General features: G+C 40.3%; 1 protein-coding gene across 1 annotated transcript in view; it reads left to right on the forward strand.

The window, feature by feature from the left end:
• LOC109397151 (zinc finger protein ZFP2) overlaps positions 1 to 18,874 on the forward strand; it is a 44,773-nt gene extending 25,899 nt beyond the window's left edge. Inside the window, exons 3-5 of the mRNA XM_062860002.1 lie at positions 6,704 to 6,809; positions 7,051 to 7,847; positions 18,165 to 18,874. Coding sequence (XP_062715986.1) covers positions 6,704 to 6,809; positions 7,051 to 7,847; positions 18,165 to 18,528 — 1,267 coding nt within the window. The 3' untranslated portion in view covers positions 18,529 to 18,874. The remainder of the gene's footprint in view (positions 1 to 6,703; positions 6,810 to 7,050; positions 7,848 to 18,164) is intronic.
• The last annotated feature ends 557 nt before the right edge of the window (positions 18,875 to 19,431 follow it).

Consider the following 19,431-nt stretch of genomic DNA (forward strand, 5'->3'; position numbering starts at 1 on the left):
GAGGCAGGCCAAGTCCCAGTGGGGACGTAGAGCCATAAAGAAGAAGAAGAAGAACATTTCCCTCTTAGCACCAAAGAGGAGACCCCAAGCGATTTTTTCGTAAACATTTTTCTGTTACAGTTACCGTGCAGGGGGCTTTAAGGGCGTTCCATGGGGTTTAAGAGATGTTCCAGCGTGTTTCAAGAGGTTTTGAGAGTGTTCCAAGAAGTTCCAGGGCATGTCATGAGGTTTCAGGGATGTTTCAAGAGCACTTTGCGCATTTCAGCAACAAAATTGCTTGGAACTTTTTGAAATCCACATAAGTGACCAGCAAATTTGTTCTCAAACTGAAGCTTAAGGTACAATTACACATGACAAATATTTGGCCAAACAAGCCCAACAAATGACCAACATAACGTGAATCATGACAACTACGCTTTGAAGTAAGCATTAATTTGTCACATATCCCTTCAGTTTTTATTGAATTCTAATCAAATATTGTGCACCACTAGTATAAGATGTTCAAGTGGGTTCCAGTTGGTTTCAGGAGCATTTCAGGAGTTTGCAAGGAGTTGAGGGGCCGTTAAAGGGAACTTCAGGAGATGTTCCAGGAGGTCTCAGTGGGTTTCAATGGGTTTCAGGTTTACTCCTAGTCAGTCCTCCAGATAGAATTTATGTAGAATTTTCTGGTAGAATCACTGGGAGGATCGCTCAAGTAATGTTTTTGGTAAAACTTGGTAATTTTCGGCTTTCAGTCGCAGAAAAGCGTTGGTTACATTCTGTGACTGATATCCAAAAAATACCAAGTTTCACGTAAATCCAGTCATATTACAGAGGCTTGTCCTGGGCTCTGTCGATCGTCGCCAAAGAGGGAAGACGCAAGCGAGACAGACAGATCGCACCATCAAACCAAGACGATCTGTTCACACGAGCTCAAGCTATTACGACCACCAAATTTGACAGATTTGTGCCTCTAAAGTTTGTATGCAAAATAGCAATGGGATTTCTTGATGTTTCACCTTAATGTAGTAGATTTTCAATGAAACCAATAGTTTCAATTTCATAGTTCCATATTTGTAATTCTTAATAACCAAAGTCAGGTGACAGAGTCTGCCTGCACGTTGATCCTGAAGCCCCTCCGATTGCCCAGTAGTAAGCCGGCCTTGGTCACTGCTCTAAGGTTACTTGCTGCTACAGTGTTACCGCGAGTTTTGCCCGGGTAGCATCTATTTAGGTAAAATTTATTTGGGTCCCTCCATTTAAGTAGCACGTTACCTTAATAGAATTTGATTAAGTTCAGAGCAGTTGGTGAGCTAAATATTAAGGATAAAATCGTTGGTTTACGGGGAAAAACCAGAGTTAAGAGTTACGGGGCCTTTAAGGGTTAAAATTTTATCCGAGTACTCCATGGAGTTTAAGCCATCTGAGCCTCTAGTGTAATCAGTAATCTATTGTAGATTTATGTGACATCCCAAGCAAAGTTTCATAACCATCGGATAATATAATAAGTTATCTGATATCAAAAAAATAAACTAAATTTGTTCTCATTTTGGCTAAATAAGCAGGAAACATAACAAGCATGATAACAACCAAATATACGTGAGATACCATTCAAATAGCTCATTTTGTTATCGTCAAAGGCACCCTGATAACAATTTCTGTAAATCAATCAATTGTATCCAAATGAAAACTCATTTTGTTATCTAAAAGATATTTGCAACGGTCATGGATAACTAACTTCCACTGTTGTCATCGACGATGATGCCCCCCAGTTTGACAGGTGTGGTAATATGAATTATCAAATTGATAACACCAAATTGTAAAATGAGTTATGGAGCGAGCACTAGTTATCAGTTTGTTAGTGGTCAGTTATTGTACTTTGCTCGGGATCATACTCACACAGCCTCAGGTAGCTATGATCTATTAAGTGATGAGTTCAATGATTATTTAAGGGTCTCTCTTGAGTAAAGATCATCGAATCCGCGATAGCTAAAAGTAGTATCTATTAGGATTATTGATAAGGTTCATACTCTCACAGCCTCTGACAGCTATGTTCTATCAAGTCTTTAGTTGTATGATTGTATAGTAGTATCCTAGAACTCCCTGGAGTTTAGGCATCTGATCTACAAGTGTAACCAGTAATCAACAGGTGCATTGTGAATGAAATTTACGCTTACATAGCCTTATGTAACTATGCGTTGTCAAGAGGTGAGTTCACTGTCAATTTGAGGAACTCGAAGAACTTCCTTGAATATGAGTCATTGGATCTACCAACATATTTAGTTGGTTGTCTCTTACAGGTTTACGACTAAATTTCATACGCACATAGCATCACATAGATATGATCTATCAAGTAGTGATTTCGATGATTCTTTAATGGTCTCCAAAAAAAATCCCTTGAGTAAAGGTCATCAAGCGAGAGCTACTAGTTGTATCTACATCACACATCCACAGGTATCTATGTTGTATCAGGTGGTGGGTTCAATGATTGTATAGAAGTATACGAGAACTCGCTGGGAAGTTACTGCCGTGTCATCGGATCTACAAGCGTAATTAGTGATCTATTGGAGCATTATGAATGAAATGTATGCTTACACAGCCTCATGCAACCATGTGCTGTCAAGTGGTGAGTTCATTATCTGTTTAAAGATCTCCAAGATCTCTATTGAATAAAGGTCATCGGATCTACTAAGGTATTTGGTTGTATCTGAGAGCTTTATATCTAGGGTTTATACACACACAGCCGTAGGTAACTATGATAATTTTTTTAAGGGTCTCTAAGAGCTTCTATATTTGAGAATCATCAAATCTACGAGAACTACTAGTTGTAAATAAAAGCATTAGGTCTCCAGTTAGCCTAGTGGTTAATGCTCTGGATCTCCAATCTGGAGACGTCAGGCTCGATTACCGTTCCAGTCGGAAACTTTTCTCGACTTCCTTGGGCATAGTATATCATTGTAGGTACCTGCCATATAAATTCATGCATTGGCAGGCAAAGAAAAGCCCTTCAATTAATAAGTGCTCAAAGACACTAAGTTTAAGAGAGGCAGGCCAAGTTGCAGTGGGAATGTAGAGGCATAAAGTAGAAGAAGAAGAATATATAAAAGCATTATAAATAAGATTCATACTAATACAGCCTCAAGCACCTACATATGTTCTATCAAATGGTAGTTTCTATGATTGTATAAGAGTATCCGAGGACTCCCTCTATGTTCCCCTGAAATCGTTCTGAAACCCATTAAAACGGCTTGAAACGCTTTTTAACGCCTCTGGAACCCCATGAAGTCTCCGTGAAATTCATCTAAGAGCCTCAGAAACCACCTAAAATCAATCTGAAACCTTCTAAAAGGCATTGAATCGCCTTGAAACGCTTCAAAATGCCTCTGAAACCCGCATAAAACCTCCGTCAAATTAATCTAAGAGCCTCTGAAGCTCCCTTAAATCACCTGTAATTCTCATGAAACACCTTGAAATGCCTCTTGAAGCCCCATGAAACTTCGGTGAAATTTACCTGAAAGCCTCTGAAACGCATTGAAACGCCTTAAACGTCTCTAAACCTCTCATGGAACCTTCTTGAAATGCCTCTGCGTGCCTCTGAATACCCCGGAAACCTCATGAAGCGTCCCAAAACGCATTTAAACGTCTTGAAACGCTTTGAAATGCTTTGAAAAGCCTCATAAACCCCATGAAATATCCGTGAAATTCACCTGGAAGGCTATAAAGCCCCCTAAAATCCCTTTGAAACCTCCTTAAACGTTCTGAAACACCTTAAAACGCTTTGAAACGCTTTAAACCGCTTCTGAAACCCCCATGAAACCTCCGTCAAATTCATCTAAGAACCTCTGGAGCTCCCTTAAACCACCCGAAAATCACATGAAGCACCCTGAAACGTATTGAAACACCTCGAATCGATTTAAAACGCCTCTTAAAGCCCCATAAAATCTCGGTGAAATTCACCTGAGAGCCTCTGAAACGCATTGAAACGCTTTAACCCTTTGGAGCCGGAAGGGTCAATATGACCCCGGCGTGAAACCGAGCATAGGAAACGCGTTCGAGGCCAGCGAGGTTGCGGCAGCGACGCATAACAGTCCGTCTCCAAAGGGTTAAAACGCCTCTTAAACCTCCATGAAATCTCCGTGAAATTCATCCAAAGCCCCCTAAACCCCCTCTGAAACCTCCTGAAACGTCCTGAATCGCATTGAAACGCCTTAGCACGGTTTAAACACATCTGAAACCCTAATGAAACACCGTGAAATTCATCTGCGAGCCTTTGATGCCCCCTTGAACACCCCGGATACCTCCTGAAATGCATTGAAACGCCTTGAAACACTTTGAAACTCCTCTTAAAACGCTATGAAATCTCCGTGAAATCTACATAAGAGCCTCTGAGGTTCCCTAAAACCCCTTTGAAACCTTCTGAAACGCCCTGAAACGCTTTAAAACGCCTCTAAAACCCCCATGAAACCTTCGTGAAATTCACCTGACAACCTCTGAAATGCTCTAAAACGCCATTTCCAAAGGACATTGATTAAGATCATCTTAACAAATAGAGTCACCAAAAAATTTAGCAGTAAATCCCACAATAAATACTGCAATATGCCAAAGCAATAGCAGAAAAATAGCAGAATAGCAGAAGATATTATTTTGTCATTATCACTAAAGAAGGCTCTGCTTCGGCTTTATTACCTAAGAGCTTCTTTTGCCGTTTTAATATGCAGCATTATACTCTGGGACTGGGACTTCTGCCAAACAATTTCAGATTTAACATAACAAAGTGCTTCAAGAGTTCTGCAGTTAAAAGTTTTAGTAGTTTTCTCGAATCGATTTACGTCAAGGAGTTTTCGTCAGAGTTTCACTGAAATGAAAGTGGATGACCCATTGTTTCTGAAAAAATATTCTTCAAAAATTCCAATACATGAATGTTTTTGAAGCATCCACATATAGTTTAATTATTATTATTATTATTATTATTTATTAAAGAGGTTTTAACTTGAGTCATTCGCCTCTGATATATAGTTTAATGATTATGACATGACAGATTTACTTCGTCCTTTACAGAATATATGGGTAAACAAATTGGGACAGGATTAACATTGAAATTTTTTGAACATTATTATGATAACAGGTAAAACTCTCATTGACAAAAACGTGTTACAGACGACAGTTTTCCGCAGAGGTGTCTGATTTTTATTATATGAAATTTGTTTCATCAACCACTCGAATGTGAACTTTTGGAGGATTTACTTTGACAGTAGACCGCAGAGGAAGCCTGTTTCTCCCAAATAAAAACCGTGCCGAATTGTGACGCGCCGTTGTTTGATTAAGCAAGGGAAATCACTGCAATCGCCAACCCCAAAACGCGGAAGGAATTTCCGCTAGCTATTCGTATAAAATAATAAAGAACCAGTGGAATGAGATGTGGAACTGGCTGTGTCGAAAATAATAATCATCATTTCGCACGGTTAAACATCCATCCATAAATCTGTTAGTGGTAGCTCAAAATTAAATGGATACCGGTTGGAAAACAGGTAGTGGTATTTGAATTTATGATCAATTGTTTGTGGCTATTTCAAATTAAGTTGAGAGGAAAATTGAGAATTTGCCATCGATTAGAAATTAAAATTTCATCGACAACAACATTGGCTATTTCATTCTAAAGTTGAACACTCTACTACAGTGAATGTGTACTTTGATCAAGAATTGAAATCGCTTTAGTATTGTCTTGTTTTGTCTATATGTATTAACGAGATTCTTAACCCTAGGCTAGTTCATCTCGGGACCCACGTTTTACTTCCCTTCCGAATGAAGAACCCACATTTTGTGAATATGTCGGGAGTGGGATTCGATCCCAGGTCCTCGGCGTGATAGTCAAGTGTTCTAATCACCACACCAGGTCCGCTCCACAGTATTGTCTTTTTTTATGTTATTTCATTGTGTGTATGGAGAATAGAATAAAGTGGTGAGCTCGTTTCTCGTTATTTTTTACTTGGCGCATTTTCTCTATAAATATTTCAAGGCGGAATCCGGAATTGCTGAAATTGTTAGATCACAATGTTGTGAGTGAAATATTGCTAGTATAATTATGGTTGGACTATAGCGAGTAGAGGAAGAATTATCATCGTTCGCCTATCGCTCAAAATCTGAAAACCATATCCGTTTTTAATCAAACAGAACAAAAATCATAACCATGTACCTAATCAAATAAAATCATACCTCGTGCAATTCCCCAGAGGGTGTGGTCCTTCCCAACAGCAGCAAAAAAGGCGTTGCCATACAAACCGCGAAGGAAGGGTGCAATCATCCGACCGATGATGCGATGGATGATGATGATGATGATACAAATTAAGGCACAGCTCAATTGAGCCATCACTTTTTCTCTCTCCCTCTTTTGTTCGCTCGTCCATATATAGAGGGGAGAACCCGTGTATGCGCCGTGAATCGATTAATGGCGAATCCTCATCCATATCCAACACGCCATCCTCATCCTCATTCAGAGCGAGGTTTTCCTCGGCAGTTGCCATTGGATGGCGCACCACCGGTTGTTACTAAACGACGACGAGGGAAACCCTTGGAATGTCGCCATTGAATATGTACATGAAAAGCATTTTTCCACTCTTCCACTGCTGTTGGGGGGTTTCAGGTTACAACAGCGAAACAAGTGAATAATGCACAATCACGAGCAGCTGGGGCTAATGGAGTACCCACTTTTGGTTTTTGATTCCAGGTCAGTCGGACCATCGGACACGGAGGATGACAAGTTGAGTGTGGAGCACGATTCAGGAAACTCCGACGGGTCGTCATCGCTGGATTCGGAGGAGTCGTTTTCAGAGGTGAGTAATGTTACACTTCCTAATTGAAACATGGATTCTTGGTTCCACGCAATTACATATTTTAATTAACTTGTCAATAGCTTTTCCATCTAACTAAAACTCACGTGTTTCAAACTTTAATCATCATGAAATAGTTAATTTGAACCCAGGACTCAAATCAGAATAAATAAATAAGAGAAGTAACTAAATCTATAAAACTTGACTAATAAATCACGCTTTTTCCACATCTTCCCCCTACCAGGCAATCCCCTCGGAGGAATCCACCAACGGTAGCGACGCGGAAAACGATGCTCCCGAGGAGATCCGTCCGTACAAGTGCGCCGAATGTGGCAAAAGCTACACCCGGAAGCTGTATCTGATGCGTCACTACGTCCAGCATACCCGGGAGCGACCGTATCAGTGTGAAGTGTGCAGCAAGAGCTTCGCGTACGCCAGTTCGCTGTCCTCGCACCGGAAGCTGCATTTGGCCAGCGGCGAACATCGGTGTGACCTCTGCGGGAAGAGCTTCATGACCGAGGATCTGCTGGTGGCGCACAAAACCGCGGTCCACTACGGGGAGCGTCCCTACAAGTGCAAGCAATGCAAGAAAACGTTCGTCCTGCTGCACGCGTACAAAGCTCACAAAAAGTGGCACCAACAATTTAGTCCGTACAAGTGTTCGATCTGTGATAGGGAATTTGCGAAGAAAATCAGTTTGAAGTGTCATCTGCGGGTTCACACCGGGGAAAAGCCCTTCACGTGCGACATTTGCCACAAAAGCTTCACCCTTTCGTCCACGCTGTCCTCGCACAAGAAACTCCACGGTGAGAAACCGGCCCTGCAGTGCGAGACCTGCGGGAGAATTTTCACGCAAGCCAGTGCACTGTCAACGCACAAGCATCTGCATACGGAAGTTCGGCCACACAGTTGTGATTTGTGTGGGAAACGGTTCATTCGGCTGCACGCGCTCAAGATTCACATTCGGACGCACTCGAACGAACGGCCCCATCGATGTGAGCTTTGCCCGAAAACGTTCCTCGAGAAGCACGTGCTGATTAGGTAAGTTGATTGGCTTTAATATCTCAGCATCCATTTATTACATAATGCTAAAATAGTCATTTTTTCAACCCCCTCCCCCCTACATACATGCATACATACATACATTTATTTGTTCTACATCACATTTAAGACAAGACATAATCAACAATAGTACGCCACAATACTCGGTTTGTATGGCTGCCGCTCTCCATCCTCGGTCACGTCCGATGCTCGCCAGGTCACGCTCCACCTGATCCGCCCATCGTGCGCTCTGCGCTCCGTTGCGTTTGCGGATCAGTTGCAAACACCAGCTTTGCAGGGTTGTTGTCCGGCATTCTTGCAACATGCCCTGCCTTCCGGCTTTGGCCACCTTCTGGACACTGGGTTCACCGTAAAATGCAGCGAGCTCGTGGTTCGACTGCAGTTTCTTGTGGAGCCCGACATCCGCTGATGATGCGCCTCCGAATTTCACGGCTCAAGTTGTTGTCAACCGTCAGTAAGGATCCGAGGTAGATAAATTCTTTCACCACCTCGAAAGTATCCCCGTCTATCGTAACATTACTACCCAGACGGATCCCGTCGTGTTCAGTTACGCCTACCAGCATGTACTTTGTTTTTGAGGCATTTACCACCAGTCCAACCTTTGCTGCTTCGCGTTTCAGGCGGGTGTACAGCTCTGCCACTGATCCAAATGTTCTGGCGATAATGTCCATGTCGTCCGCAAAGCACACAAATTGACCAGATTTTGTGAAAATCGTTCCCCGGCTGTTGAGCCCAGCTCGTCGCATCACACCTTCCAGAGCGATGTTGAAGAGTAGACATGAGAGTCCGTCACCTTGTCGCAGTCCCCGGCGAGATACGAATGAACTGGATAGTTCACTCGAAACCCTTACGCAGTTTTGCACACCGTCCATCGTTGCTTTAATCAGTCTAGTAAGCTTCCCAGGAAAGTCGTTTTCGTCCATGATTCTCCATAGCTCTGCGCGGTCGATACTGTCGTATGCCGCCTTGAAGTCGATGAACAGGTGATGCGTTGGGACCTGGTATTCACGGCATTTCTGGAGGATTTGCCGTACGGTAAAGATCTGGTCCGTTGTCGACCGGCCGTCAATGAAGCCCTTCCCACGAACTCATTCGTTTTCGGTGACAGACGACGGAAGATGATCTGGGATAGCACTTTGTAGGCAGCATTCAAAATTGTGATCGCCCTGAAGTTCTCACATTCCAAATGGTCGCCTTTCTTGTGAATGGCGCAGATTACCCCTTCCTTCCACTCCTCCGGTAGCTGTTCGGTTTCGCAGATCCTGACTATCAGCCGATGCAGACATGTGGCCAACTTTTCTGAGCCCATCTTGAAGAGTTCAGCTGCGATACCATCCTTTCCAGCTGCTTTGTTGGTTTTCAGCTGGTGAATGGCATGGCATCCTTAACTTCCCTCAGCGTGGGAGTTGATTCATTTCCGTCCTCCGCTGCACTGGTGTCGTCCTTTCCTCCGTTGCCGTGGTCTCCCGTGCCCACGTTATCCATCCGTTCAGGTGCTGATCGAAGTGCTGCTTTCACCTTTCGAACACCTCACGTCTGTCCGTCAAGAGCCCTCCGTCTTTATCCCTGCATATTTCGACTCGCGGCACGAAGCCGTTGCGTTTAGATAGAACTTCCGTGTTTCTTGGGAACGGCACATCAGTTCCATTTCTTCGCACTCCGCTTCTTCCAGGCGACGCTTTTTCTCCCGAAAGAGGCAGGTCTGCTGTTTCCGCTTCTGTTTTATAACGTTCCACGTCCTGTCGGGTCCCTTGCTGCAGCATTACCGCCCTCGCTACGTTCTTCTCTTCCAAAACCGTTCTGCACTCTTCGTCGAACCATTCGTACCGTCGATTCCGTTCCACGTATCCGATGGTGCTCTCGGCTGCGCCGTTGATGGTTGCTTTCAATGTACTCCAGTAGTCCTCTAGAGGGGCCTCATCGAGCTCGCCCTCGTCTGGCCACGCGGCCTCGAGATTCTGCGCGAATGCTGAGGCGACATCCGGTTGCTTTAGTCGCTTAGGGTTGTATCGTGGCTGTCGCCGTTACCGTACATTGTTGATGACGGAGAGTTTTGACCATCAACAGGTTGGAGTCGATGTTGGCGTTCATTGGAACCCAAGATGCGCCTAGGTAAAAGGCATCAGAACAGTGTCTTTGAAGAACTCCAATAAAATGTATGTAATGAGTTGGCATCGTTCGCTTTCTGACACTGTCTAAGTTACTGTCGAATTTAGACAATGATGAAGACCTTGGCTTTGTATGAGCTTTGTATAGTAGTGTAGGCAAGAACTATGAACAGAACAGCTATCTTGATGAGTCACAAATTATGACAGTTGCTTTTATGACGTTTGTTAACTTCATGAGTGCTATAGCGTGCTTAGTGAACAGATACTGATGACCATCGTTGATGTAGCAACTTAGTGGAGTAATATTAATAATGTCTCTGATGTCATGGATCTGCCATCTGTTACAAACGCCAGCTTTCGGGTACCGATCTTCTAGCAAGGCAATGAGAACACATGGTTGGTACATTCAGCCTATGCTGTAAAGCTTTATTTTATTAATTTAATTAGCACAAGTATCACAGAACATATAAAATAAATACTTACAACTTCGGTATTTTATACATAAGAACGGATAAATTTGATCCTCTGCGCCTGTGCTGTTGCTTTATTTTGATCATTTATTCATTGATCTATTGACAAATCCAAATGCCTGTGTGGTAGTGATTTGTGTTCAAATTCCCCGTATTAATCTATTTGTGAGAACTTTGTAAACATCTTTTGTTCTCCCGTATATGGATAGGCTTGCAGTAGGTTTCGTGAGACTTTTTTGGACAACTCAATACATATTGACAGCACGGGTGCAAAACAGAAAACAGCCGAAGGTTGACATACACAAGCACACAGTGCACAGGGATTCCCACAACATTTTCACGTAACAGCAATCCTTTTTCGTGAATATTGTGGGCTTTTTTGTCACCGAGAAAAAAGTTCTCTTTTCTAAGTTTCTGTTTCGATATATGTTTCATCAAAAAAAAAATTCCAAGCTGTTTATTCCTCGTGGACAACAATGACTGGTAGTATTGGTGTAGCTCCACACAAAATTGTGTAACGTTTTTGAAGTTTAGGGGTCACGGTGTGTCTAAAACCGTTATTAACAAAATAAAATACCCATCTAAGCGATACCCACCATTCGAAAGATATAGTTTCCAGGTATCATCTCTGAAATTTTAAAAATGTTTCTGTTGGATTGTAGGTACATTCTTGGAGGTGCATCACACAGCTTGTTATACCTTGATTGAATAAAGGAGAGGCACTGTGCTGGTAGCGATATCAGTCAAGTTTGAGCGATTTGAAATTTTAGGGCGATTTTCAATGAAATTCTCTTTGAACTATTAATATTCAAACTTGGCTGTATCACGATCGTGGCCATCGACCTATCCCTAATAAATTTGGAATTCAACATTCGAAACGTATGGTATTCGAGTATTCTTACTGAAAATTTGAGAACAGTTTATCTACGAAATCGAATGAATTTATAATCCATATCCATAGGTTTCTACAGTATTCATGGCAAATAAACGGTTACCATTTACTACAAATAACCAGAATCAGTTCGCTATTGTAGTCAATCACAGCATTCAATAGTTGAATAAAATAGGATTTCGATGTATAAGGTGTATAATAACTCCCCCATGTTTCGGCAAAATCGCTGGGAACCCTCTCAATAGCTTGCTCTCCAAACACACCAAGAGATTTCTCAGTGCAGTGCATTCTCAGAACTGCTTAACGTGGAACCGCTAAATATAAAACTTTAAGGAAATTGATACAAACTTTGCAATCAACGTATGAATGGTCAAAGGACGTCTAGCGGATCTGTAACAATGCTTACCAGAAATGCTCAATTCCCTCGATGAAACATTTCCAAAATTTCAGAGATGATACCTGGATACTATATCTTTCAAATGGTGGCTACCGCTTAGATGAGTATTTTATTTTGTTAATAACGGTTTCAGACACACTGTGGGGGTGCTTTTCAACGCTCGCTTGAAAAAAAACGTGTTTTCGTTTGCAAAACAATGTACAGTACTCATTAAGGGTCCAAGAAACTTTATAAATATTCAATAATGTAATGTAAAGTGGTGTTTTGGTCGCAGTGGTGTTTTCAGTACATTTATATGGTCGTAGCATTAATTATCTCACGTAGTGCTTTCTCAGAGAGACACAACTGGTTTTCCAAAATATGTTTTGGGCAACTGCGACCTCTTCTAACGCGACAACGAACTTTTGCACAATGGTTTCCGTAACATGACTCTGCGAAATCAATTTCAAAAAACCCGATCTAATCCACTTATGGTGAACAGAACCCTTCTTACACTTATTAAAATTATTGTTGTAAATATTATTTGTATTTAACATATTTATTTTGTGTAATTGATCAAAAGTTCTAGAAAATATTGTGGATTTGGCATCTAGTGGATTGGTTTCCAAAACAGCATCATGGACCATGGACTAAACTACCGGAAATGCCAGACACCTCGTAGAATATTGTATGGAATGTTTAAAAAATAGCTCATATATTCTGGAATATTGTATCTTTTGTTAACTGCCAAAAGATCTTGAATCGAATAACAAATGGGCCTAAAGACCTTTTCGACCTTATGCCCTTTTCGGCCTAATGAATTTTTCGGCCTGAAGACCTTTCCGATATATGTACAGGTCGGACTCGATTATCCGGGGGTTCAATTAACCGGGGGCCCGATTATCCGGGGACCAAAAAATTGTTCGTTTTGTTTGCATAATTTTAGATGGCAAAATGTCAAAAGATGTAGCAAATGTCAAATACAACACCCATAAATCCGATTCAGCCTATTTGAGAATTATTTTAATTGTGCAGTTTTTTCGACTAAAATTCCATTCTCAACAACTATGGTTATAATCGTGCCAGCCGTTGAGTTTAAGGACTATAATTTCATACAAGCTTGCTTCTAGGTTTATCGAACTGTTTTTGATTGATAAATCTTAAAAATAAAATAAAACAAATATGGCTCAATTATCCGGAAATTCGATTATCCGGGGTGAATTTTTTTTGGAGTCACCCGGATAATCGAGTCCGACCTGTACAGACTTTTTCAGCATAAAGACCTTTTCGGCCTAAAGCCCTTTGCAGCCTACTGATGTTTGCGGACTAATGACGTATTCAGTCTAATGACCTATTCGGCCTATTGACTTGTTCGGCCTAATGACGTATTCAGCCTCATGACTGGCCGAAAAAGACCCTATTTGACCTATTCAGCCTAATGACCTTTTCGAAGAACAGATGTTTTCGAAACCGTAGCATATTTACATTTGTTTTGCTGTGAATACAGTCAAATTCCATTTAAGTTGCGTTACTTAAATGGAGGGGCTCTAATGGAATTAACTTTAATGGTTAAATGGAGGTTTGAGTGTATATAAATTCAAAGCTTTCATTTAACATATTGTTAGTATTCATAAAATTCCTTTGTATTTGTAATTTGTTATTAATAATTTTGTTGAAAACAATAACCTGCTAGTATACACTCTAGAGTGTACATACAGCTGTATGAGGTCAGCATCATTTATTGAAAAATAATTTCCCATAGACTGGTCAAAAACTCATGCAATTGATTGATTGATTGATTTGTCTTTATTAAAGAGACTTTCAGCAAACTCATGCAAGATAACAAGTGAATATAATAATATTAAAATAATTTATTGAAATACTCTCAGTAATCAAATGTCGAATCGAAATAAAATTTCACGGCCTTTGACAAGGATATTGTATCTTTCATTTGGTGCTTAGAGAACCCAAATCGGTTGACAGACGGCTCAGATATTTATTATGGTACCCTTGGTCAATAATCTATCAAAAAGTTAACCTGTATTACTCCCAAGTACTCTTTGAAAGATATCTCGGTAACCAAATGTCCAATCCTAATGAAATTGTATAGGGTTCTACTAGAACGTTGTAGTTTTCATTTAGTGCCAGGAGAACCGAAATCGGTTGACAGATGGCGAAGATATTTATTTGATACACTTGGTCAAAAACCTCAAAAAGGTTTAGTTGTATAAATCCTAAGTACTCTTCGAAAGATATCTCTGTAACCAAATGTCCAATCGAAATAAAATTTCTGGGCGATCTACTAGGATGCTGTAGCTTTCATTTGGTACCAAAAGAACCCAAATCGATTGACAAACGACCAAAATATTTATTATGATACACTTGGTCAAAAATCTTAAAAAGTTTAGATGTATGACTCATAAGTACTCTTCGAGAAACATCTAGGTAACCAAACGTCCAATCGAAAAAAAAAATCAATAGCTTTCTACTAGGATGTAGTAGCTTTCATTTGCTTCCAATAGAACTCAAATCGGTTGACAGACGGCTGAGAAACGTGCGCATTTTTTTTTGTAACGCACATACACACACACACACATACAGACATTTGCTCAGTTCGTCGAGCTGAGTTCATTGGTATATGAGACTCAGCCGTCCGGGCCTCGGATCGAAAGTCGTTTTTTTCGAGCGATATTTATACCTTTCTTATGGTTGTAAGAAGGGTAAAAAAAACAGATTTCCACATAACTTTTCAACCGGCTTGAAGATTTCACTCAAAGACTTTTCTTCTTTTCCTTCATTTATAAATTCTTTGAAGAAATGTCCTTCCATCCGTGACAATAAAGATTATTTTATATGTCAGTTCTCTGAAATCACCCGATGATAATACATATTGTGTATTCTTATTGTTTTGTGTGACACAGGGTTTGCCAGTACCGGAAACCGGGGTCAAATTGGTCATTCGAGGTCTGAATTGTAATTCCATATTAGCAACATCTACATATCGTTATGATCATAAAATTCTTACGGCATCTAGTACAAAGATGTCTACAGATGAGTGTGGACTTTTCAGTTTTTAGAAATAGTGAGTCTTAGTTATTTGTTAGAGTTTTTCCAACGTCTTTCTAAGATAGCCGATAGTGCCACTAGGAGTACCTGTAAACATTCACATTTTTTTTTTGAAAGCTTGATTGTAATGTGATGTAGCTATTCTGGACATGGAACAGTTTCAAAAGTTGCAGTTTTAGTTAAAAAGCGATATAATGTGGTTGAACTATTTTATTTCAAAACAAAATTGCATATCTTCAGGGTTTAATGGTCAATTTATAAATTTCATTTTGCCATTTAACAGCCGAAATCTTTAGTTGTAAGAGTTTAGACACGTTATTCGTTATTAGAAGATCAATATATCAATAGAAGGCTCTTCTCTATTCTAACCGAAGTCCAATTGTATGCGTCAATCAATCAATTGCGTCCCAAAGTGGCTTTTTTTTTTGGAGTTATTTAACTATAGGTTTAAATTTTTTGAACAAAATTCTGTCACGTAGTCTCATAGTGATTTTCTCTGCAAAATCAAGAAATGAGTTTTCCAATATTTGAAATGTAGCAATTGTTCTACAAAAGTTGTTTTAAACTGATCAATTTGACCCTGGCAATGGGATCTCCGAAGTATATGTGTTGCGTCGCATGTTTCGTCATCACTTTGAACTCGATGGTGTCAAACTTGCAACCAATCGCAAAATTACGCTGCCGGAGGCGCTTCCAAAATGCAATGAACAATTTGTAAACCACTTTTCTGTCGAACAAACACTCGAAATTGACTTCTTTCTCTGGGGATTTCGGCTTGCAGTCAACTGTTGGCGATGAGATAAGTAAATCAACGCTTTCCTTTGACTGAAAGTCGAAATCCCCAGAGAAAAAAAAACACCCGAAACTTTTATAATATCGGCGGATTCGAATATGTTTGATGTAAGCGGTGATGTTTCACAAATTTAACACTTAATATTCATGATTTTTGGATTTTAAGCGACGTACTTCTCAAAATCGGTGGCGCTTGAAGGCATACTTTGGTTTAAGCCTGCGACGGATGCACAGCTGAGAGTCTATGATCGCGTAAATTTGCATCAAGTAAAGTTGAAACGTGCTTTAACTCTCTAATACCAAAATTTTTGATTTTAACATGTTTTGGAAGATGATTCTTTTTAATTCTCGATTTCGTGAATTTCAGTTCTTGATTTTTCTAATTTTTATTTTTGAACATCCCCACTTTTTTATATTTTTTCCTGGAAGCCCATTTGGGGTACGGATTTTTTTAGACGAAAACATTTTGAGATTTTATGATTATTGTTGGAATATTTTTATTTTTATTTTTTTTTCATAGAAAATTTTTTTTCCGTGTAATTTTAAGGAAAATAATTTTACAGTGTATTCGATTCCCTAGGGTAGAATGATTTGGGAAAATTTTAAAATATGTTAATTGTACCGATTAAATACAAAATAAACAATGACTTCTAAAAAGTGACTAGAACATATATTTTTCAATGATTTTTAAAAAATGTAAATACGCTTTAAAATTGTGGGCTTCGTGGCCGTGCGGCTAGAGGCGTCAGTCATCTAGACGTTTCGTAAGCCTGGGAGTGTGGGTTCGATTCCCTCTCCAGTCGGGGAAAACTTTTCGTCAAACGGAAAATTCTCCACTGGGCCACTGGGTGTTATGTGTGTTGTCCGTTGTCATATGTTAGTGCTTGTTCAGTCTGTACAACCTCTGGTTGAAGACGGTGTAGTGTCTTTTTTTTTTTAAATACCCCAAAAATTGTTTTTAAACATACAAAACAGTCCTAAACATCAGCCAAAAATATAAAAATTTTGATTTTCCACGAAACAAAAATTACAAAAATGCTCAAACATGTCTAAAGGTGGGGTTGGGTATTAGAGGGTTAAAGTTTTCAGAATGTAGATTTCAAATTTAGTAAGTAAGCAAAGTTAAGATAAGCAAGTGTGGCTTGGTTCGATGCTTCGTTCGAAATTGCAATGGGATTTCTTGATGTTTCACCTTAAGTCGTATTGACGTTTAGTCGAAATTATGTGCATCGTAATGGGAATTAAGTGATTTTTTTTTTTTTTTTAATTTCTTTGTATTTGTGAATTTTAACTTATTGCTAATTCTTCACACGGGAATTAAGTGACTTTTTTTTTAATTCTTAACAACTTAACCTATTTTACAGCTCTTTTGTCCACTAGGGCACTACGTGAGCGATTCTAATTGACAGCTGTACTTACACTTTGTACAGCGCCTAAATGTGTTCTATTATATTCTTATTCTACTATATCGAACTGGTATGCCTTTGTGCTGCTTTCACTTTTCTACCCTGTCCTTGGTAGAATGATGAGCACGATGATGAAATGATGTGTGGCTGTTGTTCCTTTTCCAGTCTGATTGGGGGTCGTCCATTATGGGTTGACGACGTTCGCCGATATCCAATTATCCGGGTCCATTTGAGCTATGAGAGCTCAGAAGAGGGTCAAGTGTCAGCCGCACTCGGGGGTAAGAGCAACTGACGAAGTGCCGGGGCTGGCATCGAACCCATGACCATCCGCTTATGAAGCGAACGTGTAGCCACTTAGGTCTTTTATAATATTATAATTTACTAAGAATGTGTGGCTGTGCTTGTCAGATTCGGGCTTTTAGTATTCGGGCTAGTAAAACCGTCATCCACAGTGTTAGTTATCATCAGTCGGGTCAGCCCTAATTTGAAGGGCGGGGTTAAAAGATAAAAATCTAATAACACTCAATCCGTGTAACTAAGAACTGCTCTACAAGTTTGCCAAATTTCACATTTTGATAATAAAGCTACTGAGTTATAGACAAATTATACAAAGAAGTGATTCAAAACGTTCTTGTGTTACTGAAGCAAATATGACAAAATTAAAGCGAACTGTCTGCTTAAAGCGACAGGCTGTTGAACAATTTAAGCATCCACTTGAGCATCCATCATGTAAAGACCTTATATTATTACAGACTATAATAAACACATCTCTCTCTCTTCTTGGCGTAACGTCCTCATTGGGACAAAGCCTGCTTCTCAGCTTAGTGTTCTATGAGCACTTCCACAGTTATTAACTGAGAGCTTCCTCTGCCAATGACCATTTTGCATGCGTATATCGTGTGGCAGGCACGAAGATACTCTATGCCCAAGGAAGTCAAGAAAATTTCCTTTACGAAAAGATCCTGGACCGACCGGGAATCGAACCCGTCACCCTCAGCATGGTCGTGCTGAATACCCGTGCGTTTACCGCCTCGGCTATATGGGCCCTACAATAATAAACACATACTCTCTCTTAGTTACGTCTTGCTAGCCATAATTTTATATTCTGTGCAATACGCTCTCCTGCATATATTCATCATCATCACTAACAACCCCGTTTCACCTTGTTCCACCACCCCATTTTCAGGCATCTCAAGACGCACACCGACGAGCGCCCGTACAGCTGCGACACCTGTGGCAAGGCGTTCAAGGAAAAGTATGACCTCTTCCGGCACGTCCTGATCCACTCCGGCCTGAGGCCCCACAAGTGCGACGTGTGTGCGAAAACTTTTGTGCAATCCAACGCCTTGACCAAGCACCGGCGAAGCCACAAGGCCAACGGCAAAGACGATGATGACGACGGCAAGAAGCAACAGAAGAAACCGTCGATGGGCAGCCCAAGGAGCCCAGCTATCAAGACGGCGATGATGACGACGACGACAACCAAAACGATAGTAGATGGGCCAACTTCTCTGACGTCGGTGACGATGATGCCAGCTGAGAAAGTCTAGTCCAAGATTCAAGGAGGTGTTATGATTACACTCGATTATCATACATTTACATGTGTATAAGTGAGATTTGATATCAAAGAAAATAGTTGTATGGCTTTGCGAAAATAAATGAAGATGTTGCGTTGGGAAAAGTGTGTCTCTGTGAATGGGCAGTGGGGGTGGGAGGAAATGCTGGACCTAGTGTGAAGAGAAATATGAGCAATGATAGTTCAACTTCTGCACTGTAAGGATGCTATCTGGAAATGAACTTCAGTAGGTGTCGAAGGTGTTGGGAGTTTGTTTAGAGTTGAATGGCATTGACGTCTGCTGAACTAGACTTATACTCCCGATCAGAAGCTTATATCTCCGCCAATTTGCGTCCAATTTCAAAGCCTTACACGGAGACAAATTTCGTTCGTTTGAAACAAAAATATTCATGTTTATTCGGTAAACTGATAAAATATTTAAAACTAAAATATTAATTTTTAAAACTAACTCAATTACATATTGATTTCTACAGTACCCATTGAAGAGCCCCCCGTTCCGCCGTCGAGAACATAAACAAAACTCTCAAGCTTCAGCTGCAGCACCAAACAAGATTTCCTCTTGCAAAAAAAAAGTCAAGTTTCACCAAAAGTTTCCACGAAATCCCATTGATTTCGGGAGCCAATGCTATCTACATGATGTTGGCATTGAAAGTGCCACGCGGGAAGTGGGTTTTCCTAGAGAAGGAAATGTTTTTGTAAATTTAATTGGAAAACAAATATTTCCGTAGGGCCGACCCACCTCTAAAAACAAAAATTTTTACATTTGTTTCTATCATAACCTGTCAGAAGATGCATGTTTGTTTCAAAAATGAATTGAATTGACGTTCGATTTGCTCCAAACAGTTATATTTTTGTTGCCAGAACCAATTGACAATTT

The sequence above is a fragment of the Aedes albopictus genome, chromosome 3 (assembly GCF_035046485.1).
Source record: "Aedes albopictus strain Foshan chromosome 3, AalbF5, whole genome shotgun sequence".
Classification (NCBI taxonomy): Eukaryota; Metazoa; Arthropoda; class Insecta; order Diptera; family Culicidae; genus Aedes; species Aedes albopictus.